Here is a 27,913-nt window from a genome sequence, read left to right as displayed (position 1 = left end):
AACGAAAAAACAAAGATTGCCACAAAGTAATCCAACATCATGTTTCTGTTGAGAATAACTAGAACACTATGGTGCGTTGGGGCAACTCTGACTCTGACGGTTTTATGTAAATCTTAACCGGAACTTAGGGGCTTGTATGCAAATCAGTCCAACCGTGGTTGATAGTACAGGGATTGTTGATTGCAAATTTGTGCATGATAGAAGGTAAGTTGTCTGTGGCTCAAATCCCAGACTGAACGACATCGTCACATGCCCAAAACCATCGGTTTGCGATAAATTTATTCAAGTACGTCATATGAGCTCTTCCTAAGGCTCTGGGTATTATGTGGTGTTGGCTGACCTTAACTGCATAACGTTTGTTAGTTTTCTGATTGTTTAGTTTCTGACATTTTCCTACGATTTTGTGTTGAACGAGATTTTGTGCTAAAGTAGACAATTCATTGGATATAAATTACCGACTAAAAATCTGTTGTTGTCAGGCCAAAGTTGGTTCTACCGTTTCTTGTGTTCGAAACCCAGCAGTCTGCATTTGAACTTCCCTCTGATGTGCATTCTTTCGGCGCAGAACACGTTTTATTTGTCATTGATTTTATTATACCAAGGTCATCACAATGTTATGATTAGTTTCCTTCAAACAATTTCTCCAACTGCTTGTCCAACTTTTCTGTATCTTGGTGAGCTAAAAAAATGAAGACTTGTTTGTTTTAAGACCATTTATATCACAGCTATAATTGTACAACAAATTCTGTTTTGTGCACATTGAGGATGGAATCGGTTTTGGTTGCACAATGTTAACATATCATCTGCCTATACATTGACATAACTAAAAATAACGGCTTGGTAAGTTAAGCCTTTTTTTCTGCTTTTTAAAGCAGGAGACAAAAACAATACAAATATTATTACCTTTTTGGTCGTAGTAGTAAACATGATACCTCCGCCTGTAGTAAATTGCGTAAAAGTTAAAATATTGCTTTGCTGACGTTGAGGTGGTTGCAGACATTACGAGGGTTATGATCAGAAGTAGCCGAAACATCTACAAAAATAATAGCTTAGTTCTAAAATTAGTTTTTTTCGAAGAACCTGTGACTTCACAAACTTAAATTCAGCTGAAAAATTTATTAAAATAAGATATTTCTTGCAAACATATACAAACGATTTGCCCACCTTTACGTTAATAGTCGTAAGTCGTTTATTGAATAATGTTCGCATTCGTTCTGAGTTTCATCGTGCGGAAAAACAAAGCAGGATTTCCCAGCTGTATTCAGAGAAATCTCAGAACGTATTTCTCGATAACTTCCTGTTGTTGGTTTATTTACCTTCTGGCGAAATTTGTTAATTTTGAACAAACGCAATGCATTAGCGCCACCAGAAATGAGTTTGATACCTTTTGTGTACAATCGCTTAATTGCCATTGCAAAATATATGAACACATGTGCGTAAATAATTAAAACGTTTGTTTCAATAGTTTAAGCACATATATTTCATCTAGCACACACCTTTTTGCCAGGTATTTGATTTCTTCTAGACCTTGGATCGGGGCAGTAACGTAGAAGTGCTGCTGGTGCGGTGCGCATGTGCCTATATGAGTCTCGTGTGTCACGAATAACAATGGCAATGGGACTACAAGAACGCCATTGTTTGCTTCGAACCTGATGGATTTCTATCGTAAGGTTGGGATTTTGCCAATAGTTTGATCTAATTTCCGAACAAAATTGCCTCTTATCGACAATTTTATTTTCCTCCAAAGGTACCAAACGGATCAACGTGAGGCAAAAGCTCCAAAATCTGGAATCGTCTTCAACTGGCAAGTGGCACTGGTGAGACCTGATAGGCAAAAGTGGGCAGGTCTGCATCAACAGTTTGATACGACACGACAGAAGCAGATTGTTTAACATGAATGCGAAGGATTACCTGACCAACCTTTTTTAAACATTTTTCAGCTGATATTTAGCCAAAATTTTTTATTGGGAATTACCCTTCCGTAAAGTAACATTCCTATCATCGGATATAGCGAACAGCTGATTCGTTAACACGTTGTTTCCCATAGGCGGGTTGAAAAGAAAAGTTTTTGAAGTTCAACAAAATAATAACATAGGAAAAAGATTGTAATTGATCGTAGCGAAACCTTTGGAACTACAAACCCGCTTCCTTTGTACAAGATATCGAGAAGAACGCAACGAATTACATTGTTAACTGTTTGTGCAAAACTTTAATCTACGATAATGGTAAGTTTTTAATTTTAACTGTAGCGGAACACTTGCAATACAATTACTTGTGATTTACTGTTTTTGCAAAATACATTTATTTTAATCACAGGAAAGCTTGAAAACATTTTTCCACAACGCCACAAGATCTGAGGTGAATGTGAGAATTGAAATGTTGAAAGATGTCAACCATCTTTTTGCAACAAAACAAGGTAATTTATTATAAAGCTTCAATGATTTCTGGCATGGAAAATGAGGATCTTAACCATGGACTATAGATATCATCACTTGTCTTTCTGTTATAATACATACACAGAGCACTTGCTTTACCAGGTTCATCCTGTTTTCAATCCTCAACTTTTTGTGTTTTGGTCTGCATGTTATTGCCTTGACAAGAAACTGTCACCAACCATAGTTCCAGATTGGAAAAATTGTGAAAATTTACCAATAATATGTGCACAGAAATTGGTTTGAAACGTTATCATACAAAAAAATGTTCGCCATTGTGTTCATTGTTCGCACAATTAACTGCTGCTGAAAAGAAATTCTCTGTGCAAGTTAAGACCTTCCAAGACATTGTGCCCAATAACTGAAATATTGAGTCTGCGAAAAAAACTTTCTGCATTACTCCATTTGATGATATCTTATGTTTTGGACAGATGTTCCTGAAGCAGCCGTGAAGATGGGTTTAATAGCCTTGTCGAGCACTATTGGTATTTACTACGACACAAAATCCAGGAGAGAAGTTGAGAATTTTCTTAAAACTTTGCTCGTCAAACATAAAAATGTGTCTCTACCGTTTGTTATGAAAGTTTTGGAGGAAATGGGAAAAGGTCTCATTGCACCTGGTTCTTGCTGGTAATGTACAGAATACAAGAGAATATTCTTTTTAACCCTAAATTTTAAAAACCCACAACACTTAAAAAACAGCTATTGTATTAAACATGTTTACAAAACCATGCCAATGACCCAGTTTTTTACAAAAAATTTAAATTATTTAACCACTCTTACATTTTATTCAGTCGCAATAATTCTGGTCAGGCACTTTCTGCACTGTCATGGTGTCAAGTTATTACCGAGTCATGCTTTATGGACGTGGGTGAAGGGACGGTTGAACTGAAGAAATTAATTGACATTGAAACGACCTTGTTCTATGCCGTGTGCAGTGGGATGTACAAACCTATTCAAAATAGTGGAAGAAGAAGGCTGGTTGCGATATGGAAGAAGGTTGGATGGCTTAATTTGCTTCAAAATTTTTGCTGAGATTTTGTTAAATTTAAATATAAGAAAAAGGTTGTTAATTCGGAGAATTATTTTGTTGTTAGTTCCATAAACATACAAATTAACAACTTGTGTTTTCCTTACAAGTAAAGGCAATACAAATAACAGCATCATATTTACGTAATATTTTTGGGTCATATTTTCACTGTCAAAAACTTGAAAATATCAGAAATGTCCAATACCCTCTTTCTTGCTTGTTCTGTAGATTTATGGCAAAATTTTGTGTGCTTTCTTTAGATACCAAAAGCAATGGAAATATACAGCAAAGTACTTCTGAGTGGTGAAGGTTCCATCTATAAATGTGTGCTGTTCTCTGCAATGATTTCCTATGACCGAAAGAAAATGATGGCAAAAAAATCTGAAATCCTTTCAACGTACGTTAAGTCTGTGATTATGGGAAAATCTGCTCCAGCTCTCTCTGCATTGGTGAGTTGTTTCAGCAAATAAGATATACAGGAAAGTATTTGCTGTAAAAAAAGTTTTTTTTGTCTTGGTTTTGTATCTAAATGATTGGGTATAACTTGATATAACAGGACCTTTTGGCAAGTTACATAACACATCTCTATTTTTGATGCTTTATTTATCTTGCTTTCACTTTACGAGTCAAAACAAAAACTATTTATAGACAAGCAAAAATCTATAGTTTATTTAATGAATGCCTTTGTTTCATCTCCAGATTGCCTGCAAACCAATTCTGAAAGAAATCGACCACTCAGATTTCACTGAGGTTGTTTTTCCATCACTGCAGAAATCACTTTTGAGAAGTGCAGAAAACATACTTCCTTGTAAGTGAAACTTTTTATTCAGGATATGTATTAATATATGTAAATAATAAACTTTTATATTATATATGGTTTGTTGCATGTCTGATCATAAAAAGATCATGGCTGATTCTAATTAACAAGACAATAACAATTTGTTCACCTAGAGAAAATTTTGTATGAAATTAGGGATTTTATTTTTAAAATTGTTAACGTAGTATTTAGGGTGGGTTTAAAACAATCAACAAAGATGCAGTTAGTTAGTTTGTTAATAAGATTAGTCAGTGGTTTATCGAACTTCTCCTTTAAAATCAATTCAACAACTTTGCCCCTCAAATATTTTGATAAAATTTTTCTTTGGTTAACGTCTAATTCTTCTTCCACTAGGTGTCGCAAATCTGCTTGGAAATCTCTCTATTGATTTGAGTCGTCATGCTTCCGATCTCATGAAAATCTTAACTCCACAGTTAATTTCAAAAACTGATGCAAATCGTGACGTTGCCGTCCAAGCAGTTGTTGCCATGGCGAAGGAATGCAGCGATTCTGATGCTGTGTTAGAATTGGTCAAATATTTGTTCAACATTTTGAAAGGTAATTTATTTTGGACATTGTTGAAAATGGTCGTAACTCTAATTCAGGAATGCAACAATTTATTCTCTCAACTTAGTTGTGCCAAAACTTTAACATCTTTGTTGTATTTTTCAAGTATGTCGATGTTGTATTGGGTTTAGTTTAATTAAAACTCACTTCTGGCTATAAGTGGCCTAAATTTGTGTCCATTCCTCATCTCTATAGTGAGGCCACTTTTAATATCGTGCAATGTGCCGCTGTTAGTGCATACAGCGTAAGTTGCCCACAAAATATTAATTTCAATCAAGGTGCGTGTTTGAATCCAACTTAAAATTACTGTACTGCACCCCAGTGACCTGAAATTTTATCACTCCCACAAGAAATACCAAATTATCAGTTTAATAAAATGATGTTTTAGGAACTCAAGGCAAACTGACCCTCGCTACACAGAAATGTTCAATATTAGAAGCCATCAAGGGATTTGCTTCCAGTCCAGTCGGAAGTGGGAGGTCGGCAAATGAGCTTGCGGGCAGTGTTTCAAAAATGTTTATTCCATTTTTGCAACTGGTAGGTTTCATGCTTTTACTTTGTGATAATAGTTTTTAAATGACATTGTTTGTGGTGTGTACCTACTTAAAAGAAGTATTAAGCGGTGTTGTGCACAGGATTTTGCTATGCAGATACCTATGTGCAGCCATGACACATGACATTCTCCAACCTCCAGAATTTTCCATTACCACCAAATAAACATAACCCTAGCAGATTTAATAATATTTTGTTGCAGTGGAAATTTGTTAAACCTCGTTCACATATTTTGTAAATTTCTTCATGCATTTTCTAAACTGCTTATGTGACACATATACCTCTGTGTAATTGTGCAACGTAGCTGCAATGGGATTTATTGACAAATCTACTCATTTCATAAATTTCTTTTCTGTCATAATCAGGAATTGCACGAAGGAACATTGGTCACAGCTGCAACGTCGCTCGGTTGTTGGTGTAAAATGTTCAAAACATCTGTAGCAAAAGAACTGGTTGATTGGTTCGTGAAGGTTCCGTCGCTTAAATCATCCAACCCCACCGTACGTACTGCTTACCTTGGATGTCAAATTGAAGCCTTCAAGTCAGACACCTTACCACAGGTTGTTATGCACAAAATTTTCAATTAGTTGCTTGGAATTAAGGTAAAGTTATTATTTATTATAACTTACCGAAACTTTAATTTTCTGCACAAAAATACTTTTGTGTATATGTATATGTACAGGTGTATTTCCTTAAATTCTACTATCTCCTTTTCTCAGTCATATAATGTATAGACATCTTATTATTTTTTAGGTTGAACCTTTGATCCCATATTTACTACAAAGTGTGGAGAAAGCGATTCAACAACAAACACAAATTCCTCTGGTCATCGAAGCTTTACATGCATCAGTGCTTCTTTCCAAACTAGAGAATGTGGAACTTACTAAAAGTAGGTTAATTTTTTCCTGTGTGTGGCCATAAAATTTTGGTTGTTTTTTTAATGTTTCACTCATGGCAAGAACACGACAAACGTCGGTAATCTGTTTATGTTAAGACTTATTAGTAAAATAACATGAGATGACCATTCATGACATATAATTCAACACATTGTTATTAAGAAGTTAACGATATGAGTTTTAATATAGTTTAAGAAAAATTTTTTCATGTCTTTTCTTTAAATTTGAAACATCTAACATTTTGTTGCTATCAGCCTACAAATTTGCCAACTTCTGGAGTGCCATACTCGATCCCAAGAAGTCGTTGTTCACATCCGAGAAATTGCTAAACCACTCACCTGAGGGCGCTGTGTACCACTTGCAAAAGCTCGTCGGATATTTGCTTCTGGAACATTCACAAAAAATTTCTCCCGAAATGATAAAGTAAGTTGCACAAAATCATTAAATTTTGTTTGACAATTTGACAAATTTATTGCGTTTTACTTTTTTTTTTTAAATTTAACTTTGTAATGCAATGTTAAAAAAACCCATGTATATGTAAAATATTATTTCAATTTTGTTTACGAATTCAGAATTAGTTTTGTTGCATTTGGTGTTTTTTAAATCTTTTTATGCAAACTGTTCAAAAACTCTTAAATTTACAGACAAATGTATGGTTGTCTGATATTCGCTTTGCTCCATAAATCCTGGAATTTAAGAAAAGCAACACAACAAACAATCAAGAAATTACTGAACAGTTTGGCAGGTTGGTATCACAATAACAAGTATTGCACATGTTCTTGTTGTTATTTTTAAATTATCACAACATTAAAAACTTATTCCTCAGCAAAGTTGTCATGGTAACTGTTTTCCCCAACAAAAATACTTTATGTGATATCACATTTATTTGAATCAATGTAGTTGGTTTTCTGGTCAAGAGTTTTCTTTAAAACATGTCCAGAGTGTTTAATGACTTACTTTCTGAAATGTGTAAAATATTGTTAAATTTTAGGTTCCCAGTATTGCAAAGATTTGCTGCCAGAAGTTTTCCAGCGCCTTCGACCGTCGCGAGTCATCGATTTTTCAGCTGTGGAGGATATTGCAGAGGCTAAAAAGAGCTATATCGCCCCCAAGTGGTTTGTTGATGCTTTGTTTTGTGTGTCCGCTGCACCGGCTTTGAAAGAAGACAAAAACTTTGCTTGCGAGGTTTCCCTGATGCTTCTGGTAGATTCTCACCATCCCTGTATAAGTAAGCCTGGTTCTGTTTAATATTTAAAAGAAAAATTAAAATCAGTTATTCATGTTCATGATAAACTGCAGGCAGTGGAAGTTAAACTCAAATATTGACAACAAACTTTTCAATTCACACAGAATCAGAATCACTTTAAGTTTGACCCACCAACGTGTTGTGTAATAATAAGCATTTAAAACAATACGAAAACATCTGGATTTGCCTTCAAATAATCGCACACTATTACGTTCTGTTTCAGCTGAATTGGACGATCATTTCTTTCTGGATTTTCTTCACAAATGTGGATTTGATGTTGAATGCTTCATCGAAGAGAATTTGGGTGAAATTTCAAAGTTGGTCGTAAAACCTGAACATCATAGTGAGGTAATATTTCACTCATTTAAACTTTGTATTAAACAAATTGGGAACTACAAAATTGAAAACAGATAGTTTATGATTAAATCAGTGTAACTCTATTTGTGTTGCAAACTTTACTTTTAGAAACATTTTGGTAAATTGTACTCATAATATTAAAATTTAATACTGGTGTTAATTTGCATTTCATTTTTCTACAGGCCAGTCTTGCGGCTTTATCCACTTTGATTTCTATTGCCCCTCATGTAATGTTACCTTATCTCACCGAATACACCCTTAATATTACGTCAGATCACAAATATTTACAAGTTACCGATACAGAAGTTAAAATTATGGAAACTCCAGAAGGTGAACTGTGGAACATCAAAATTATTGACAGGTGAACTTAAAAGTAACTTTACAAAATATTAAATATTGTCGAAAAATCTTGACTGAATTTAAGTTGTGACTTAATGTGAAAGTTGAAATGAACATTTGCAAACAATTGCAAGTTAAAAAAAAATTACATCAATAGTTGGTAACATATAAACTGTTTAAAGTGCCCCAAAGATTGCTGAAAATAAGAACGTGAAACGCGAAAACAAAACATATTCGTACAAAGATCAGAAAGAAGCCGAGGAACTGAGAAAGGAAATTGAACAAAAAAAGAAAGGGGCCGACCCAGGCGGGGTCAAAGGTGAATATGCAATGACCTTATAATTACTAAGCTAAATTATAAAGCAAATCCTGTTTCCCATGTGAATGGTTAAATGCTAACTCATGTGAAACAGTGTAAATTGGGTTCTCTTGACTTGAAAAAAAAACTCCCAAAAAACTGGGTTGTAATAATTTATAGTAAAGTGCAATGTCCACTTGGTTTTGAAAATGTTTGATTATTGATTCAGTGTAGTTGGAAAGCAGAAGCATCTCCTAAAAAAATTTAGTCAAAATCTATTTCATTACAAATATGTAATTGAACTTTAAGACTTGTTTACCTGCATAAGTTAAATTCTTTATAAGAATTTTATATTATTGTCGAATTTAAAAACTCATCACTGTTGACCTCTAGGCACGGGGGGCCGATCCAAGGTCACCCCGATACCAAAGAATTTGAGCAAGAAGCAGAAGGAAATGTTGGAGGAGGAATTAAAGAAGGAAACTGCAATAAGGGAGAGAATGTTAAAGGTAACTGAAGAAAACAGAGCTGATATGTTAGATTGTGTCATAACCTGGTCGATTGAACATAAACATCATTCTATACACCCCTCCAACTATTACCTGAAGCGATTACACGAAGATAATACCTGTATTGGTTTCTTTCTGCACAGTCAAGTACATTTCGTTCCGAGTATTTTACTATTTCTTTTGTATTCTTTACAGCTGAAAGAGAAGTTTGATCGAATGGTCAAAGTTCTCGAAACCACATTCACAGTCGGAACGTCTGTGATCGGTGCAGAAAAATACTTTGTTCAACTCATTAACCCTCTTCTTAACCTTCTTCCCTCACCCCTCGTCTCAAACCAGATACAAGATCTCTATGTTTTGATGAGCGAGTCGATGATGTCCATAAACCAAGACTTGGGTAATAAATGGTTGAATTTTTTACTAAAAAAACCCTGAATTTTGAATCTGGTTTTAAATACTAAAAAATGAATTTTATTTCAGTGAATTTTCATCGTTTGTAGTTTGAAAGTAATAAAATTAAAACTAAGATCATTTTGGTCTAAAATTTGAATGTGTTAAAATTTTTCTGTTACCATGGAAACCTACCAGTTTTGATGGAGATGTTGTTGTGAATTAGGTTTTCAGGTTGGTTACGCTACGTTGAGGTTGAGCAAACCAGCTTGCGGCGTTAACGAAGATTGGTGTCACTCAAAAATAAACGATGTTGTTCTTCAACTGTTGAATCAAATTTTGGCTCCACAAAAAAGTAAGTGTAATTGTTTGTGTTGTTCTGTAACTGTGTGTTTGTGTATGAACTGTGGTGTTACGAAATTAATGGAAATAACTTTACTGTAAACATTTTTTGTATTCATCAAAAAAGATTGGGAGTGTTTTTGATGTTGCCTAAAACTACATCACCTTAGCACAGGTTTTTGAACATTACTTGATTTGATAATTTGCGATTCTATTTGAATAAGTTGTAGAAACTGATGTTGAATAGATTTATCTGAATAAACATCAACTTTTTTGTCTCTTATTGACATGGAAATACTGCTTAATAAAGTTGTATTAATTTAATTTATACTGTAACTGTAATTTTGTGTGATTTTATTGCAATTACAAATATTTGTCTCCAGCCCAATATTCAACATGTGCGTTTTCCTATCTGTTCTCACTTCTGCAACGATCACTCCATGAGAGTGGGAAGATTATCGACAACGACCACAAGCTGATGTGCAACATCCTCAAATACATCCTCGGTCATGTCCAAGTCCGCATCACAGAGAGCGAGATGACTTCCCCTGATCTCCTCCCACGAGAGAACATCCTCCGCACTATGTGTCATTTGATCGGGACTTCCATGGTCCAAGTCCAGCAACTTTCCAGTGAAGTTTTGGTCGAAACTTGTCAGGCTGCCAGCGGTTACCAAGGGTAATGCATGTTGACTTTTCCGTAAATTTTTTAGTGATAAAAATTGGTTTTTAGTGACTGTATATTAAGAGATAAAAATTTATAACTGATTAAATAAATATTGTGTTTAAACGTAACCAAGGGTTGGTTGAATAAATTTGTGAAACTAAATCTTTAGTTTCAGAGGAAGAGCAGCCAAGGCATCTGCAAACACAAAATGTCATAATTATTTATTTAAATTTGTGTTTGAAACAAAAAAAGTAAAAAGAAAAGCAGAAAATTTTAAAACTAAATATTAAGCTTGGATAATTTTCGACAATTTTATTTTTGCAGATGTGCGAGTGCAACACCACAGGAAATAGAAATCTTACTTGATAATTTGCTGTCACCAACTTCACTTCTCCGTGCCAAAGTGCTCAAGGTTTGATGATTTTACATTATTCTACAAAATCAGGGTAGGGTCAGTATGTTTCTACCACACCCCTGGTGAAAAGTATTTTTTTTTTATTTTCCTCTGCTATAAATAGCTTACATTCGATATAAGAGACATACAATAGCTAGTAGTCAAATATCTCTATTTCACCATATATCATTAACTTGTATCCAGGGATTAAACAAGCTGGAGTTGGTCATTGATGAGAGCGACCCGAAAATATGTCGCCGTGCTTGGTTGGCGATGCATGACGTGGATCAGGAGAATAGAAATCTTGCTCGTGAAATGTGGGAATCGATGGGATTCAGTTTGGACGAAACGATCTGCGAACAACTTCTCGTAAGAAAATTTTCTTCATGAATTTTCTTTCATCAAGGCGAACATAGTTGTTATTGTAAGGTCTTTGTATTCTTCTGTTGTGGACACAAGTAGCAAACAATAAACATGGTATTTAAAACAGAATTCAATATTTATTACTCTTTATGGGAATGTAAATCTAAAGTTGCTATTTTTACTACAGGACGACATACAATATCATGAACCTGTGATTCAACAAGCGGCTGCCGATGCACTGGCAGCTGCACTGGGGGAATACCCTAACATGACATCAAAAATTCTCAAAGATTTGATTGAAATTTACAACGGAAAGTTGGAGGTAGGTTTGTGATGTTGTTTCTTTGAATTAAAGTGAGATCCAGTATGGAAGATAAATTGCCATAAAAGATTGAAGGCAGTGTTGCTCTGTTTTGTCTGATCTGGTTTTTAGGTACTGATATCCAGTGGAAAATTTATTACATGGAATTGATATTTCTGTTTCAAATGATGGATTTTCTGACTACAATCTCTGTTACTTTCTATTGAGTTTCATAAACCCATCATAAAAAATAGTTAAATCCAATTAAAATGTTTCAACCAAATGTAAATTTTTGATCAAATCATTTGTATTGAAGCTTAGTCCGACTGCAGCAGTTTCTCATTTAATTTTGTACACCAGAGGGCAGCACCAGTACTTGATCAGTTAGGGAGGATTATCTCCGAATCTCCTCCGGATGACTTCCAACCTCGGATCGGAGTTGCGTTCGCTCTGAAGAAGATGAGTCCTCTTCTCCTGGAGGATCAGATCGAATCCCTTTTCAGTTTTTACGTCCCTGATGCAGTCGGAGATCGACACCCAGAGGTAATATTTTTGTACCGGATTCCAAATATTTATATTAAATCACAACCTAACATTATAGCTGTTCCGGATAGCAAGCAAAAACCTTAAAAAAAAAAATTTTTACATTTGTCATAAAAGATTGGGTCAGGAGTGTTTGCCTAAGACAACATTGCCTTAGCACAAGTTTTTAAACATTATTTGACACAGTGATTATTAATAAGAGTTGCGCTTTGGTACATAACAACAGGAGTGTTGGGCAGAAGTATTTCTTTCATTGCATAATTGAGTAGAATACCAAAACTTTGTTTGTCTTCCACTAAACTCTGGCTTGCTCAGGTTCGAGGAAAGATGCTTGATGCAGCGTTGCAAGGAATCAATGATCACGGGAAGAAATCTTCATCAACCCTTCTTGCTGTTCTCGAAGACTTCCTGAAGAACGTTAGTTTATTGATTCTGTAATTTTAATTTTTTTAGGTGTAGAAATGGGTTAAGTAATGTCATAAACCTGACAAAATTACTTTATTGACACATTGTTGTCGTAAATTCATGTTGTTGTGTTTCATAATTAGGCTCCAACATCGGAAAGTTACGACGTGATCCGACAGAGTGTTGTCATCCTAATCGGAACTCTGGCTCGTCATCTGGACAAAGACGACCCGAAGATTAAACCAATTGTAGCAAAACTAACGGAGATCCTGTCTACCCCCTCACAAGCTGTAAGCGTGAAACATAAAATTTAAGATCAGTGGCTTGTTGCCTTTTTGTTCTGTCAAATCTGTGACTTTAGATAGGACACAGCACTATCTAAAGTGTGTTACACTTTTATTACTCCTTCGACAAAACAAATAAGCTTTTTACTGTCTGTATCTAATACAACAAGATAAATTACAGTATTCACTAAAGTCTAAATTTATTCCTGTCCACACCCTAGCATGCTGTAAGTTAAAGAAACATTTTTTTCTGAATGTATCATGCAATTTTTTTATAACTTGTAGAAAACATCGGATAATAAGTTTTTTGTTGCCCGTAAGACACATTTGTAGATTTATGTTTGGAGATTTTATACTTATTCCAAAAAGTTCTATCAGTATTAAAGACATTTTTAAAATTTATGTTATGTGCCCATTTTTTATGCAGTTTTTCTATGTCTTCTAGTGGTCAATTTATAGCAAACACTTTAAAATACAGATCCAAACATTATTCACACCTTTTCAATTAGAACTGATAACGTCGCACATTATGTGGTAACTATAACTACAAGTTACTTATTGATTTTTCCCCCAAAGTTAATTTTTTTCTTAATCAAACAAGTTGGTGACTTCTAGGTGCAAGAAGCTGTAGCCAACTGTCTCCCTCCACTTGTCCCCTCTATCAAGGATCAAGCTCCCGACATCGTCCAGAAACTTCTTACAATCTTACTCGAATCTGAAAATTATGGAGAACGCAAAGGTCAGGTTATGGTGTTTTACTCATGATAAATATTGGTGTTTTGATGTTGTTGTATTGTATAAAAACAAAAGTTGTCTCACTGATCGGTTTGGTTAAAAACTTTCTAGTTTGATTGGATACAAAATATATAAAAGTTTTCCGTATCTGCTAAATACTTTTTAGTTGGTTCATCTATTTTGCAAATTTAACATATTTCTCAGGTGCCGCTTATGGGTTGGCTGGCATGGTTAAGGGTCTCGGGATTATTTCTTTCAAGCAGCATGACATCATGAATAAACTAACTGAAGCTGTACAGGACAAGAAAAATTATAGGTAACCTGGTTTTCTGGTCTTGATCCTTGCAATTATTGTAATTATCAAACATAAGATGCAGCTTTGAAACTTGTTTGTTGAATTCTTGCTACCTAAGTTTTTAATAGGAATGTTGGTAAAATACATTTTTCGTTTATTTATGACAAAAGTCCATTTCCTAAAATTATGTATGTGGATGCAGACAATGTATTATCCTTATTTGGCTTCACCTACAGACATGACAATATTAACACATGGCTAAACCTTTGTTGATTGTTTGATAACTTAACACTGTGTCTTGGGAGTTTGGACTTGTATGGCTTTACCATCAGACATAACAATATCATTATTGTTTGATTTGATAACTGGGTGTCTTTGGAGGCAGATAATGTGTTTTGCAAATTGTTTGGTTCCATCTGCAGGCACAGGGAAGGAGCTTTGCTTGCGTTCGAGATGTTCTGTGCGATGCTGGGAAGATTATTTGAACCTTATGTCGTCCACGTGCTTCCCCATCTGCTCATTTGCTTTGGTGATGGAAACACTTATGTTAGGGAGGTAAGTTGTCTGTGTGGGGTTAGAAGTGACAACTAAGCCTTTTTCTGTTCATATTATTATACCTAGATGTTGTTTGTCTGTTATGGGAATTTAATGCAATCATTTGCGATTTCAGAATGCGATACTGATACGTTGTCATAAAACATCTTGTTTTTCGAACGTTTGAAACTAACAAAACCAAGACTGTCAAATTTTGGCCTGAAATTAACGTTTCTGCGATTGTTGGTGTAATTTTATATAACAGGGAAATCTTCAGGGCAAGTTGCAACAGAATGTGGAATGATTCCCAGAATCAATTAACAAACATATCTCAAATGCTTTTATGATAAATTGAAATCCAGTTTTTAGGTGTATCTGATTATAAACTAATCAAGTTCGCCATTAAATTCCACCCTCGTTACGTCACAGGCGGCTGACAACACAGCTCGTGCAGTGATGCGGAACCTGAGTGGCCACGGAGTCCGACTGGTTCTCCCATCTTTGTTGAATGCACTCAACGAAGATTTGTGGAGAACCAAGACTGGATCCGCTGAGTTGCTCGGGGCGATGGCTTTCTGCGCCCCCAAGCAACTTTCTTCTTGCCTTCCCAGCATTGTTCCAAAACTTTGCGAGGTTTTGACCGATTCCCACCCGAAAGTACAGAAGGCTGGTATGTTTTGTTCGATCATTCTCCTATACCCGCTGTAGCATAACAAGCTATAGTTTTTATAAATTTGACACACGATCACGCTCAAGGCTGCTACAAACGAAACGTTGATATTTATAAATAATGTAACCTTAAGAGCCTTTTTTCTATTGATACAATCCTGCCTTGTAAATAGGACAGTGTTGTTTTCACTCACGATAAATGTTTCATTTCATGTTTGCGGAGATCAAAATAAACGAATGAATTATTTTGTTTAAATCTCTGAGTAACGAAAAAAGTCGAATGCGAATGAAGAAAGTAAAAATGTAGTTAATCCTGATGATCACTCAGTCGTTAAATTTCCAAGTTTTGCCAATTTTTCACTTATGTTCGTTGTTAGTTAGGTATGTATAATTTCCATGTCAGAAAGGGCGTTCACAAAAGGGTTTCAAAACAACAACACGATCTTCATGAATTTGTTTCTCGTGTTGCATGGTAACTGCTTCAATCAGGAACTAAGATATTCCACCCAGGTCAACAAGCATTGAAGCAGATCGGATCCGTGATTCGGAATCCTGAAATTCAAGCAATCTCCAGCATACTTCTATCTGCGTTGAGCGACCCCTCAAGAAAAACAACTGAATGTTTGCAGACCCTTCTCAACACCAAGTAGGCGATTGTTTCATGAAAATATGTGTTTACATTGTGTTTCATTCATTAAAGCAAAACAAGAAAACCGAATGTTTCGTACGTTTTACTCAACTTTGAAATACATTGTTACGTTTTTTTATCCATTATCTATTATTCCTATAACGCCAAGTATATTCAACCCTATTGAAAATGACAGAGTTCAATTTAAATAAGACAGCAACTGAGGGTGCCAATTGGCGAAATTAATATTTCTTTAATAAAGATCTCATACCGGCGCTGATCGTCTTTTGCTCCTTTTGGAGTTTGAGGAATATAATATATCTATTAAAAATGACGTCATCGTTTTCTCCAGGTTCGTTCATTTTATCGACGCCCCTTCCCTAGCGCTCATCCTACCTGTGGTCCAACGAGCTTTTCTCGATCGTTCGATGGATACGAGGAAGATGGCGGCTCAGATTATCGGAAACATGTATTCCCTCACAGATCAGAAGGTTGGTAGAGGTGGATTCCATGTATCTTCCTTTCCTTGAACGGCTTTCAAGGCTCTCCGTATTCCCAACGCACTTACTTCACCTGTGACATCGCAGTGGTTTTTTATGTAGAGTTAAGAAATAATCATAATTTGTTTGTGGAAATTGGGACTACGACTTCGCATCCTTAATCACTTTATGTTAGCTTTATCATTCCACAACTGTTAAACAAATGAAAAATCCGAAATACCCATATTGTAGTCATTAGGTTTACAGGCTTCGCAGCCCAGGCATTACAGTCTTGTTGGATCAGCCACTTTTTCCCGTGATCTTGATACCTAATGATCTTAATACGATAGCTGTGTTCGCCAAGCAAGGACCTGCGAAGTGGGGCGATCCTGCCAATCATGCCATTACATGAAATACTACTACTTATATTGTATGTTGTTTTTCATGTAATTTATTATCGAGAATGTACATTTTTTCAGGATTTGAACCCGTACCTTCCCGCTGTTATTCCTGGTTTAAAGAACACCCTTCTGGATCCAGTCCCTGAGGTTCGGGGAATTGCTGCCAAAGCGCTTGGAGCGATGGTGAAAGAGACTGGGGAAACTCAGTTCAAGGAACTACTTCCATGGTTGATGGAGAACCTGGTTTCGGAGCAGAGTTCTGTTGACAGGTGGGGTTTCAGCATTTCCTTTTGTTTATCTTCATATCTAAGGCATTTGTTGGATTGTAAGTTTGAGAACATGGTAGTGATGTTATTTCGTTGTGATGGTAAAACACTCACCCAAGAAAACTAACTCAGCCACGTACTTTGCTAAGCTGTCAAACAGCACTTAAACGCTAAAAACACAACTGATCAAATAATGATCCAATATGATGGAACTTATGATAGAACAATGCAGAACGTTTTTTGTGTCTTTGTTTCCTTAAACTTATCTCATAATATTAAACCACTGCCTTTCTGGCAAAAAACAACGTATGGATTTTGTTTAGCAATCATTTCCAATCGCTATTACCCCAACACTGCAATATATTCTTGTACAAATGCAGAAGAGCATAATTATTTATCCCTTATATTAATTATTTCTTTTTGGTCATAGTTTGTTAGTTTTTTCCATTGCTGGTTTTAAACTTAAAAACCAATTTAAAAAAAACATTACGTTTACAGGCTTGGCAGCCCAGCCATTGCATGAAATGTTATTTCAAAAACAATATATTTTCAGCATATTTGAGTTTGTAGTAAGATAATTAAGTTGGAATCTCTATAATTATCGTAAAAACATTAAAATCCATTTCTTGCAGATCGGGAGCTGCCCAGGGGTTGAGTGAAGTCCTCGCAGCCTTGGGTACAGAACAGTTGACCAAACTAATGCCCGAAGTTGTCCGAACTGCATACGAGGATTCCATACTCCCCCATGTTAGGGAAGGTTACATTCTGTTGTTTGTTTATCTCCCCACGACCTTCGGTGACGACTTCGTTCCTTTCATTGGTGACGTCATCCCTCCCATTCTAAAGGTGGGAACTTCCAATAAACTTTTTTATTTGCTGTTTTGCTTCTGTAATGACGTGCGCAGTGGGCGACCCTGTCTGTCGTGCAATTGCTTGAAACACTTCTGTTTTGCCTGTTGCTGTTTATAAAAAGAAAGTCTAACTTACAATGGGTGAACAACATTGGCAATACCTCGCTCTCAACCGGGCAACGTCTTAATTTTGCTATTTAAAAAAAACTAATTTATTCGGATAGGAAATGGGTTGTATGAAACAAAATGCTTTGGATTAAATGTTAACTAGTTACAAATACTAGAAAAACTATTTCGTCTACTTGCAGGCTTATCAAAAGTTTCTTTTTAAAATCGTATGTAAATAATAATAATGGAATATCACATGAAGTCGTCAGATTATGTTTCGTGACGTATGTACAACTTTCATTTGCCTGCCAAAAAATTAATTCTCGGCTAATTTTGTCACAAAATCTGAAAAACTTTTTTTTTAAATATATTTTTTTCAAGAGAGGCGCGGGCAGGTACTGTTTCAACCTGTGAGGTCTTATCATTGCAGCTGTTGACTGTGTCTTTTTTCCTTCCATTTAGGCGTTGGCCGATGAGACGGAGTTCGTCCGTGCGACCGCATTATGTGCTGGTCAGCGTATAATTTCTATGTACTCTGATACAGCAATGCCCGTTCTCCTACCCCAGTTAGAGAGGGGTTTGTTTGACGATAACTGGAGAATCAGGTAAATTATTTTACCAACGGCGGATGTTACAAGTTTGACAGAACCTTCAAAGTTTCATCTCTCTTATAGTTTTTCAAAGGCTGTTTTGTTGTTAAAATTGATGATTTATAAATTGCAAAATTTTGCGTCATTTTTCACCTGAATCTTTTTTTTATTTCCAAAGTAAGCGGATATTCAAACACAACCGGTGACTTATCTGTGCCACTTTATTCAGGTTGAGTTCGATTCAACTTCTTGGTGACCTTCTCTACCAGATCACGGGGGTCACGGGGAAGATGAGTGCTCATGGTGAGGAAGATGACAACTTCGGGACGGCTGAAGGTTTTAAGGTAATATGGCCTTAAATAGAGGAAGGAAAAATGTAGGCAATCTGGCTTTAAATAGAGGTAGGAAAAATGTAGGTAATGATGGGCTTTTGAGGTTGTTCCGACGTTCATGTATTACACGGAACAGAAAAGCCAATATTAATAAACTGATCATTATAAGCAAACGTTTCGAACACTACTGTACCCACCATCAGTGCTGTGAATTAACTGGATTAACAGTGGGTTCAAGAAAAAACCTTAGTTCTTGACCTTGTGCAAAGTCTATGGCGGCAAATATACTTTAATTACTTATTAATCAAAATCGTTCTTCTGGCACTTAAGTTTCTGAAGTTATTTATTCGAAACCGACGTTTCGATTAATTACGTTGCGATTTATTCAGTCTTTTGTGATCCAACTGACCGTCAACTGTCGGTATCTTTGAAGTCTTCATCTTTACTCGAGACCAAAGCGGATAAACATGATTTTCTTGTGATTTATCTTCTAATATTGCCTTGTGTAAAACCTCAGCTACGAAACAGACATTAATTATGTTGTGATTTTATTCAGGCTTTGGTGGAGACTCTTGGTCAGGAAAGAAGAGATCTCGTTCTCTCCGGACTCTACATGGGAAGATCGGATGTTGCGCTCCGTGTGAGACAATCCTCCCTCCACGTATGGAAGATAATCGTCCCGAACACTCCCAGAGTCCTCCGGGAGATTCTTCCGACCCTTTTCAAACTTCTTCTTGGATGTCTCGCGTCTTCCGTGTTCGATAAAAGACAGGTGGGTATTTTTACTCCCAACATTCGCGCTAATTTTTCTCGAGTGTCGCAAACTTCATATTGTTACTGTTTAATACCACGTGGATGTGCTGGCAATGATATTTATAAAACGACTTTTATTATTGCTAGAAGAGCCTTATTATGTTGGTAATATGCGTGGCAGCATCAGTAAATGTTGTAATGATGTTAAAAACATTGTGGCGAAATCCTGTTATTGGTTGTAGGAATCATTCCCCCATCATGTTACTGTGACGATTTTCACCTATTTTACTTTAAGCCACAAACATAGAAACGTTTATCCTCCAGTAAAAATCTGGCAGCTTTGGCATTTCACATTTAAGGCATTTCACTTTGAAGTGCATCGTCAGTGTCTAAAAAAATTCTGACGCCGCATCTTATGTCTGTTGACCTTGTCGGTAGTATTTTATTGGCAGCGACTAAATTATTATTTTTATTTCACTACGCTTTTATCCACGCGAGGGGGCACAACTCCTGTTGGACAGACCAGTTATTAAACTTATGACCTTGACTGAAGGTCGCTGCAAAAACACTTGGCGACATCGTGCGGAAGTTGGGTGAGAGGATGTTGCCAGAGTTGATCCCCATTCTAGAGAAAGGACTCGATTCCTCTGAACCGGCTCAACGGGAGGGAGTCTGCATCGGACTCACAGAAATCATACAATCATGTAGTCGGGATGCGGTAAGGATTCGAATATAAATTACGTGTGGTTGGGATTCGAATGTAACCAGTATGTTGTACTTATTCGAATGTGAGTTACGTGTCGTTGGGATTCGAATACAACTAATGTGCTGTAAGGATTCGAATAAAACTTACATGTTGTAGAGATTCGAATATGATCTGCTTGCGGTTTCGATTCGAACATAAGTTACGTGTGGTTGGAAATCGAATATAACTCATAATTTTTCTATACAAAATATGACTAATGTGCGATTAGGATTCGAAACGCAACTAGAATGCGGTGCGGAATCGAATATATAGACCATGTTTTCAAGTATTCGAATGTATCTATTGTGCGGCAATCGATTCGAATATTCAACATTACCACATTTTTAAGTGTTTTAACTTCTACATAATTATGTGGAAGCAGTGTAGATCAAACATCTCTGATAATTTCGTGCAGATAATTGTTTTCACCGACAACTTGGTTCCAACTGTAAGGAAAGCGCTGTGCGATCCGCTAGATGGCGTCAGAGAAGCGGCAGCGACAACATTCGAACATCTCCATAACACGATCGGAGTTCAAGCACTCGATGAAATTCTGCCTTCTTTGCTTCGAAATCTCAGTCAGTTTAAAATACGTGTTTTTCAAAATTTTTGGGTCAAGGGTTTTCAAACCAGGGGTCGTCAACCTTTGCCTAGCTGCGCGCGAAACATTACTGTATTTTTTTCCTCTGGTAATATTCTGCTCACTCTCTTTATGTTGTTAAAGTTGGCGAGTTAGGGGCATTTTATTCAGAATATTTTGTACCATGATATACTTGCTGGCGGGTGGGCTGAATGATTTCTATGGTCGGGCAGCAGAGACCCGGATTAAAGATTCAACCAACACATTTTGTCAAATGACAACACAAATATTATTATTAGTTGTTATCAATACTTGGTACTGATTAAATCAACTTTTGCAGAAATTGAGGAGACGTCGGAATTCGCCGTGGATGGATTGAGACAAATTATTTCAGTCAAGGGAAAAGTGGTTTTACCGTTCATTGTTCCGAAGGTAAACAATTTCTTGTGTTCGTTATTAATGCACAGGCGTTTAAATGAGACATCTGAAATAAAATCCATTGTGATGAACTTCAGTTGCTATGCAACAGCCCCTTTTTTTCTATTTACATTTCAATGACTCGCCCTGGTAACAAATATTTTCTTGTTTGTTCTTCCATGGTCGTCAGCTCGTCGAACCCCCGATAAACACCGAAGTTCTCGCATTCCTTTCCAGTGTGGCTGGAGAAGCTTTGACCAGACATCTGCCAACTATAATGAAGGTATTATTTCTATTGTAATTTTGCATTTTTGTTTTCGAATTCCTCATGACTTTGTGGCAACTATGGAAGAAGTTTTGTGTAATCACTGAAATAGTTTGTCGGGTAATAAATCGTGTCAGCAAAGTTTTTTTAATATTTCCTTCCATGAACATAAAAATTTAAAGGTTCGTTTTCGGGAAAGCCCCTCCAAATTAAACCTTTATTTTCTCCATTTCAATTCCTTTTTTGACATTTTATCTTTGTTTTTATCAATTTATCTTATTGCATCGAATACTTGGTGTCAAAACCCAAAGCGAATGTAGAATTTGAAGTTATGCTTTCGGGAAATTCCCTCCCAACATACCCTCAATGATTCTAGTTCTTTTTTCAATAATTCCCTGTAGCGTTTTGCATTTGTTGTGTAAAACTTAAAATTGAAAGCAAACGTTCACACATATTTCGCTCTTAAGAGACTTTATGAAAAAAACTACCTTCTGTGTAAAATCTACCCCGTGTTTCATCGAAAAGTCACCGCAGCAAACTTCTCCCACTTTCAGGCTCTCACCACCTCCCTGATCAACTCGATGTCAGACACCGAACAATTCCAAGTTATTCTGAATGATTGTGGAACTGTGATCAGTAGCGTGGAAGGTGAGCACGGAACGAGGATAATTATCGACGATCTGCTCACGGGAATAAAACAAGAAAACGACGATTCTCGATATGCGTCGATGTTGCTGCTCCTTAAACTCTGCAAGGTCAGTTAAGAATGAAACAAAAATCCACGTAAAAAACTGTAATGTGCGTTAGTGGTCGTTAAATAAACAACACGGTTTGATATGCGTAAATTCCGAATATATTTTGTTGCTGCAGGAATGAAACGGTAATAGAAAATGTTCCAAAAGATCACTTTTGAGAATTCACATTTATATTTCCTTTTCTAATAATATAATAGAAACCAGTTGTTTTGCCATAGTGGTCTCCACAGTGGTTCGTCTCTGTTGATAGGTACCTAGTTTGGTACCCAACATATCGACGATTGACCGAAAGGTGCCACAAAGTGGAAAGCTGTGTGCCTGCTAGTCTACCAGCTAGCACAGTGCCACTGTCAACAGCTGCACTGATGAGACCTTACAGGTCGAAACAGTGCGTGTACATCTTGTCTGCAGCTCTCGTTGATATAAATCCCCTTTTTTACATTTTCGCTTATTTTTCTTACAGAGCGACCAGATCGATTATAGCGACTACGTGTCCGTATTCCTGCAATCCTTCATCAGATTGCTCGCAGACAAACAAGAACGCGTTCAACTGACGTCATGGGAAGCTATGCAAGCGGTGACGTCAACACTGGACCCTGCGGACATGCAACGTCACATAAGTTCGGTGCGTCATGCACTGAGGGTGGTTAGAAATGAGGAGCTTGTGGTGAAAACTGGAACTTTGCCGGGATTCTGCATCCCTAAGAAGGTAAATTTCATTGCCGTCGAACTGAACTCGCTTTAAATGTCTTCAAAAAATCGATGAATTAACAATTCAAACCAAAGCCCAAATTGAAATAAGTAGTGCAAGGTTTTGACATGTTAGTGTTGGTCACGACCATGCAAGGTTTTAAAATGCAATTGCCAGTAAAGGTTTTGAAACTCTATATCCGTCAAATGATATTCTTGTTTCTTGCGCCCTTTATTGACTGCATGAAGCTTTTTAAAATTTTGATCTCTCTGTAATCTGCCCCATTACCCGATATTACTGACCTTATTGAAACCAATTAGTGGCAAAACTCTCTTATGACCGAAAACTTGTTGACTCATTTTTGCCTCGGAAACATTTTGCTTTGAAAGCGACTTAACCACAGATTTTGTATAAAATCAGCTTTGTCCAAGTTAATCAGTCACCAAGTGTAATTATAAATAACTTAAAATAACATAGGAATATTTCATGCAATGGCATGATTGGCAGGATCGCCCCACTGCGCAGGTCCTTGCTTGGCGATCACAGCTATCGTATCGCGATCATTAAGTTTGCAGGCTTGGCAGCCCAGGCATTGTAGCCTAGCTGGATCAGCCACTTTTTTCTGACAAGTCTGGACTGCCAAGCCTGGAAACCTCATAATTTAAAATCTTTTTCAATGTGACGTCCACACAGGGCATGACACCGTTGCTTCCACTCTTTCGAGAGGGAATTTTAAACGGATCTCCAGAGTTGAAAGAACAATCAGTCAAAGGTCTCGCAGAATGCATCAACTACTTAACACCTCTTGCCCTTAAACCTTCCGTCACACAGATAGCAGGTAAGTTGATTCAGGCCTTGCTGCTACTTTACTGTCAGCATGCTCGTTGTATTGGCGACACAGAGGGGTTTTAAATTTTTATTTTTGCCACCACGAAAAATCTTCGGCATGACGTCATCGATTTCACTTCTTAATATACTTTTTAAAATAAAATTATCGTAACTGAAAATTGTAGGCCTTCCGAAAATCAACCTCTTTAAAATGTTTTGCTGAAAGAAAAACGGCAGAACTTATAATAATAATTCCTGGATGACAATCCCTTAACCCTGCTGCATTTTGCCAGAGTGACTGAGCAACGTTGTATGTAATCACGTTTAAATGCTCGTATTGTTTTAAGTTTTCAAGTTTCTGTCTGTATTCCAGGTCCGCTAATTCGAATACTCGGCGATCGATTCGGTTCCAGTGTTCGAATCGCATTCCTCGAAACTCTCGCCTTGTTGCTCACCAAGGTAACCTTACATGCAGTGCAAAATGTTTCGGCTCAGCAGTGTAGCTTGTGATTAGGTCTGGTATAGCTTGTTAACTTTGTGTTACTTTGCTTTTGACGCCTGCTTCTGTAATCTAAAAATCTCTATTCAATGTAATATCGTTCAGTAAATGATAATGAATTGTCATCTACAATTACCGAAAAGTATTTGAAAAGCTTCCTGGTTGCCTCAGTGATAAAGCATTGGACATTTTGTGAGATAAAACAAATCCTTACCCACTTTCTAGTGCAGTAATATTTCATTTGCAATCGCACGATTGTCAGGACCGCCCCACTGCACAGGTCCTTGTTTGGCGATCACAGCAAATGTATCGCGATCATTAGGTTTGCAGGCTTGACAGCCCAGGCATTGCAGCTTAGCTGGATCAGCCACTTTTTCCCGATAAGTCGGAGCGAGATTTAAAAACTTTCTAGTGTTTTTACTTTTCGAATATTGGCGTTATGTTAAACCCGTGGTTTGCATGCATTTAGGCTGGAGCGTTTTTAAAGCCTTTTCTGCCCCAACTACAAACAACCTTCAGCAAAGCAATGCAAGATCAGAACAGGGGAGTTCGCATGCAGGCTGGGATCGCTCTCTCCAACCTCTCTGCAATTCATACCAGGATTGATCCGTTATTCACCGACTTGAACAACAATATCTCAAATGCTGATGATGCTTCGACCAGGTGATATTTAGATGCAAACTAGACACCATTCGTTAATATTTGTGAGGCGTTTTCAACGACATTGTATATGGTGTTAAGAGTGTTTAAGATAATCTGGTGTTCGATTGTGAATTGTCTTTTAACTATTTAAGAAGTCAGTGCAGGCAACGTTAAACCTGTTTACAATTTTCAGTCGCAAAGGGGTTTTTAGTACTTGTTATTTACCTCGATTTTCCCTCATAAAACTCGCATTTTCCTCAAAATTTTTGTTTGAATTATTTACTCAACGATCGTGGAACTGTTTTTGTTTTTCAGGGAAACTTTGCTACAAGCGTTGAGAGGTTGCATCAAGAATGGTGGAAAGAAAATGGGACCAAAAGTGAAACAGGATGTGAGTGTGGAAAATATACGTGTGTTCATTGTTTAAAGTTGATACAAAACCATCGCTGTATAAAACCCATTGTCCGAATAGTTGGTTGCTAATGCTTCCAGTATTACTCAATAATTCAAAGCTCGTCTGGCAAAAAAAAACTTGTTGAGACGACGTTTCGGTCGTTGTGCAACAAACCTACACAAGGATAAGTGAAATGCAACACGGCGATAACTAGTACATTTCCCCCCAAAATTTACAAACTTGCCCGTCGAAGGGGGAAAATATTCTCAAAAATAAAATAAATGATGTAAAGAAGAAAGGTTCAGACATGTCCAGGGGCGGTTGTTGCGTCCGCCAAAGGACTGGGTTTTTTATAAGTCATGAAACTCATAAACCCTTGTCATCACGTACTTATCTGATGCCCTGTATGGGCAACAGGTAAGGATCACCCAAACCGATGATAACACGTTGCTGAGAATTTTGGCAACTGAACTCGGGAAAAAAACTAACGTTTGTGGTGCCTGGCCTTACACGTTTGTTTTTAAATCTTGTATCGTTTGTGCGGCTGCGTGTGTAACAATGGCGTTACTATAATTTAGTAAACTTTTTTGCTGTTATATTTAACTAAATGTATTTATTTTTAGAATATTTAATTAACTGCAAGGTTGTTTCAGGTTTTTGCAACCTTGGTGTCACTGCTCTCATCCGATGAAGAGACGAGCAGCAAATGTGCAGCCGGTTGCCTTGGTAACCTTTGCACGTTTCTCAGTGAGTCGGAAGTATCGAATCTGATGACGCAGCAAATTTTCGGTAAGTTTATTGACGTCATGATTTTTACTTGGTCGAAAAACAAACGAATGTGAAACCAACTGTAATTAAGTTTCGAATGACTGTGGTGTTGGTTTCTTATGTAAATAACACCTGCCATGCTTTCACCTTATTATCATTAAATGGTTGAAAGCAACTCTGACAAAATTAACCACATTTGGTTGATTTTGTCAACTCACAGTGAAAGACCCATCAGAATGTTGGACGTTGAGACAAAACAGAGCCGCACTCCTCGCCACTGCTTTGAAGGAGTCGGGTGAGAACGTTTTCGTCGCTCAGTGGCAGAACAAGATCCTGGAACAAGTCCTCGCTTATACTGCTATGGACAGGGTTTGTCTGGGTTTTGATTAAAATCTTAATATTTTGCTTGAAATAGTTTATTTATTCAATAATAAAAGTAAATATTAGTTGAGTATAAATTTATTGCATGCAAATGCACATGTTTAAGTTGCACAGTTATAAAAACCAATCTGACATTAATTTTTTTTTTCATTTTTACGTCGCACACAATTTTAAATAATGTTATTACTTTGTACAAGGTCCAGATTGTGACGCAAGGAATTCACTGTGCCGCGTATTTGTTACGTCATCTTTCGTTCACGTCATCGGAAATTCCCGAAAGTGTCGTAAACAGCATCAAGAACGTAAGTTGAGGGTTTATGTAAAGAATTACGTACGCATGTGTAAACCATTGTGTATTGTAAAGGTCCCGCATGAATTTAAATCGGACCAAACAGCAAATCTATTCCTAATTTGGGGACGAATTCCGATTTTTGCAATAATAAAGTATTTGGGACCTACCGTCGTTTACCCAAAAAACATTTGACCGTTATTTGATTCAACTCCAGATATTTTGTTGGAAAACATTTTGTAAATTATAACCACAATATGAAACAAAATCATCATATATTTTACATGGCCTGCAGGGTCTCGAGGCTTCATCAAACGATGTGAAGATTGAAACCACAAAGTCATTGATTTGGGTGACGCAACAACACGTTTCATCCAATGAGAGCGGAGACCATATTAATGGTGACGCTGGTATGTGCTTTTAAATGGCTCTAGAACATTTACGGAAAAACACGGACATGTTATGACGTACTGAATGACGTAGCTAGTGCTTTGAAACCTCCAAATCCCACTCCATTGAATATCCTGTATATTTTGGTGCTCTTCAGCTCCAGAATTCTGACCCGTTTATTTCACTTCTTACCCTGTGTTTTCGCTGTAGCTCATTTCTAACCCTGTGTTTTCAACTTCAGGCGGTGAAATTCCTGAGAAAACTCAACTGAAGTTTGTTTCAATGCTTTTACCCATCACACGAGAGAAGAACACGGCCGTTAAATCCTCGGCGGAGTTTGCTCTCGCAGCTATCCTGAAGCTCCGGATTGGCGACGAACATTTCCAGGTAAATTTGCGATCAAAAATCCTTTGAATAAACTTCTGTAAATTTCTCTTCCGGCGGCGAGATTTGAACTCACGACCTCGAGTATTCCGAACTTTCCACATAAAACCGTTACGTAGAAAATCGCCGTTTAGTTAACTTAGTGGACGTTAGTTCGAAAATTGAAAGTGTTCTTCACACTTGCTTGAAGAAAATCTGCAATAAACTGACGTCACGAGAGTCTACGTCACTACAAGAGTTGCACAAACAAAAACTCAAGCGGATTTCGTCATCACCGGAAACACCAGAGAACATCGATGACACTCTGCTCAAATCATAAAGCGCCACCATGCGGATGTCTTTTCCCTATTTCGACCGCCACTAGGGTGCGGTAGTATTCACTTGTGATGGTTGCTGCGTTAATTGTTTGTGGCGAAAACTGCCGAGAAATAAATTGGTTGAAAAGTTTGGATTGAAATTCATTTCATTCTCAAATTGACTGGAAGTCCCAACGAATTCCGTCATAATATCCAA

At 36.9% G+C, this 27,913-nt stretch overlaps 1 protein-coding gene, 1 long non-coding RNA gene and 1 other non-coding gene across 3 annotated transcripts; 1 reads left to right on the top strand and 2 right to left on the bottom strand.

Annotated features, from left to right (window-relative positions):
- Window positions 1-620: 620 nt before the first annotated feature.
- LOC145889036 (uncharacterized) lies at window positions 621-1,175 on the bottom strand. Its single transcript, XR_014399482.1, has 3 exons — window positions 1,165-1,175; window positions 904-1,033; window positions 621-679 (listed from the first exon to the last, which is right to left on the bottom strand). It is a non-coding gene; the product is annotated as an uncharacterized LOC145889036 (long non-coding RNA).
- An 877-nt stretch (window positions 1,176-2,052) lies between these two features.
- LOC145889867 (stalled ribosome sensor GCN1-like) lies at window positions 2,053-27,849 on the top strand. The gene is made up of 53 exons (XM_082980913.1): window positions 2,053-2,225; window positions 2,317-2,416; window positions 2,864-3,062; window positions 3,227-3,431; window positions 3,723-3,911; window positions 4,162-4,270; window positions 4,634-4,837; window positions 5,235-5,383; window positions 5,764-5,958; window positions 6,152-6,287; window positions 6,549-6,717; window positions 6,939-7,039; window positions 7,286-7,522; window positions 7,764-7,888; window positions 8,080-8,258; window positions 8,419-8,555; window positions 8,928-9,043; window positions 9,239-9,440; window positions 9,660-9,788; window positions 10,159-10,453; window positions 10,766-10,853; window positions 11,040-11,204; window positions 11,386-11,520; window positions 11,860-12,042; window positions 12,358-12,459; window positions 12,591-12,737; window positions 13,347-13,470; window positions 13,671-13,782; window positions 14,184-14,316; window positions 14,725-14,965; window positions 15,475-15,610; window positions 15,945-16,083; window positions 16,551-16,741; window positions 17,371-17,584; window positions 18,160-18,302; window positions 18,517-18,631; window positions 19,176-19,391; window positions 19,926-20,090; window positions 20,533-20,695; window positions 21,038-21,129; window positions 21,305-21,397; window positions 21,934-22,134; window positions 22,598-22,843; window positions 23,519-23,663; window positions 24,027-24,112; window positions 24,622-24,815; window positions 25,110-25,185; window positions 25,842-25,977; window positions 26,177-26,325; window positions 26,535-26,639; window positions 26,922-27,036; window positions 27,258-27,403; window positions 27,591-27,849. The coding sequence occupies exons 1-53, from the start codon at window positions 2,223-2,225 to the stop codon at window positions 27,717-27,719; spliced, it is 8,004 nt and encodes a 2,667-aa protein (XP_082837039.1). The 5' UTR covers window positions 2,053-2,222; the 3' UTR covers window positions 27,720-27,849.
- LOC145892770 (U8 small nucleolar RNA) lies at window positions 25,489-25,628 on the bottom strand. The gene has a single exon (XR_014401176.1). It is a non-coding gene; the product is annotated as a U8 small nucleolar RNA (small nucleolar RNA).
- Window positions 27,850-27,913: the final 64 nt, after the last annotated feature.

Source organism: Ascidia mentula, chromosome 2, assembly GCF_947561715.1.
Source record: "Ascidia mentula chromosome 2, kaAscMent1.1, whole genome shotgun sequence".
In the NCBI taxonomy this organism is placed as follows: domain Eukaryota; kingdom Metazoa; phylum Chordata; class Ascidiacea; order Phlebobranchia; family Ascidiidae; genus Ascidia; species Ascidia mentula.
This window is presented reverse-complemented; position numbering and strand designations above follow the sequence as displayed.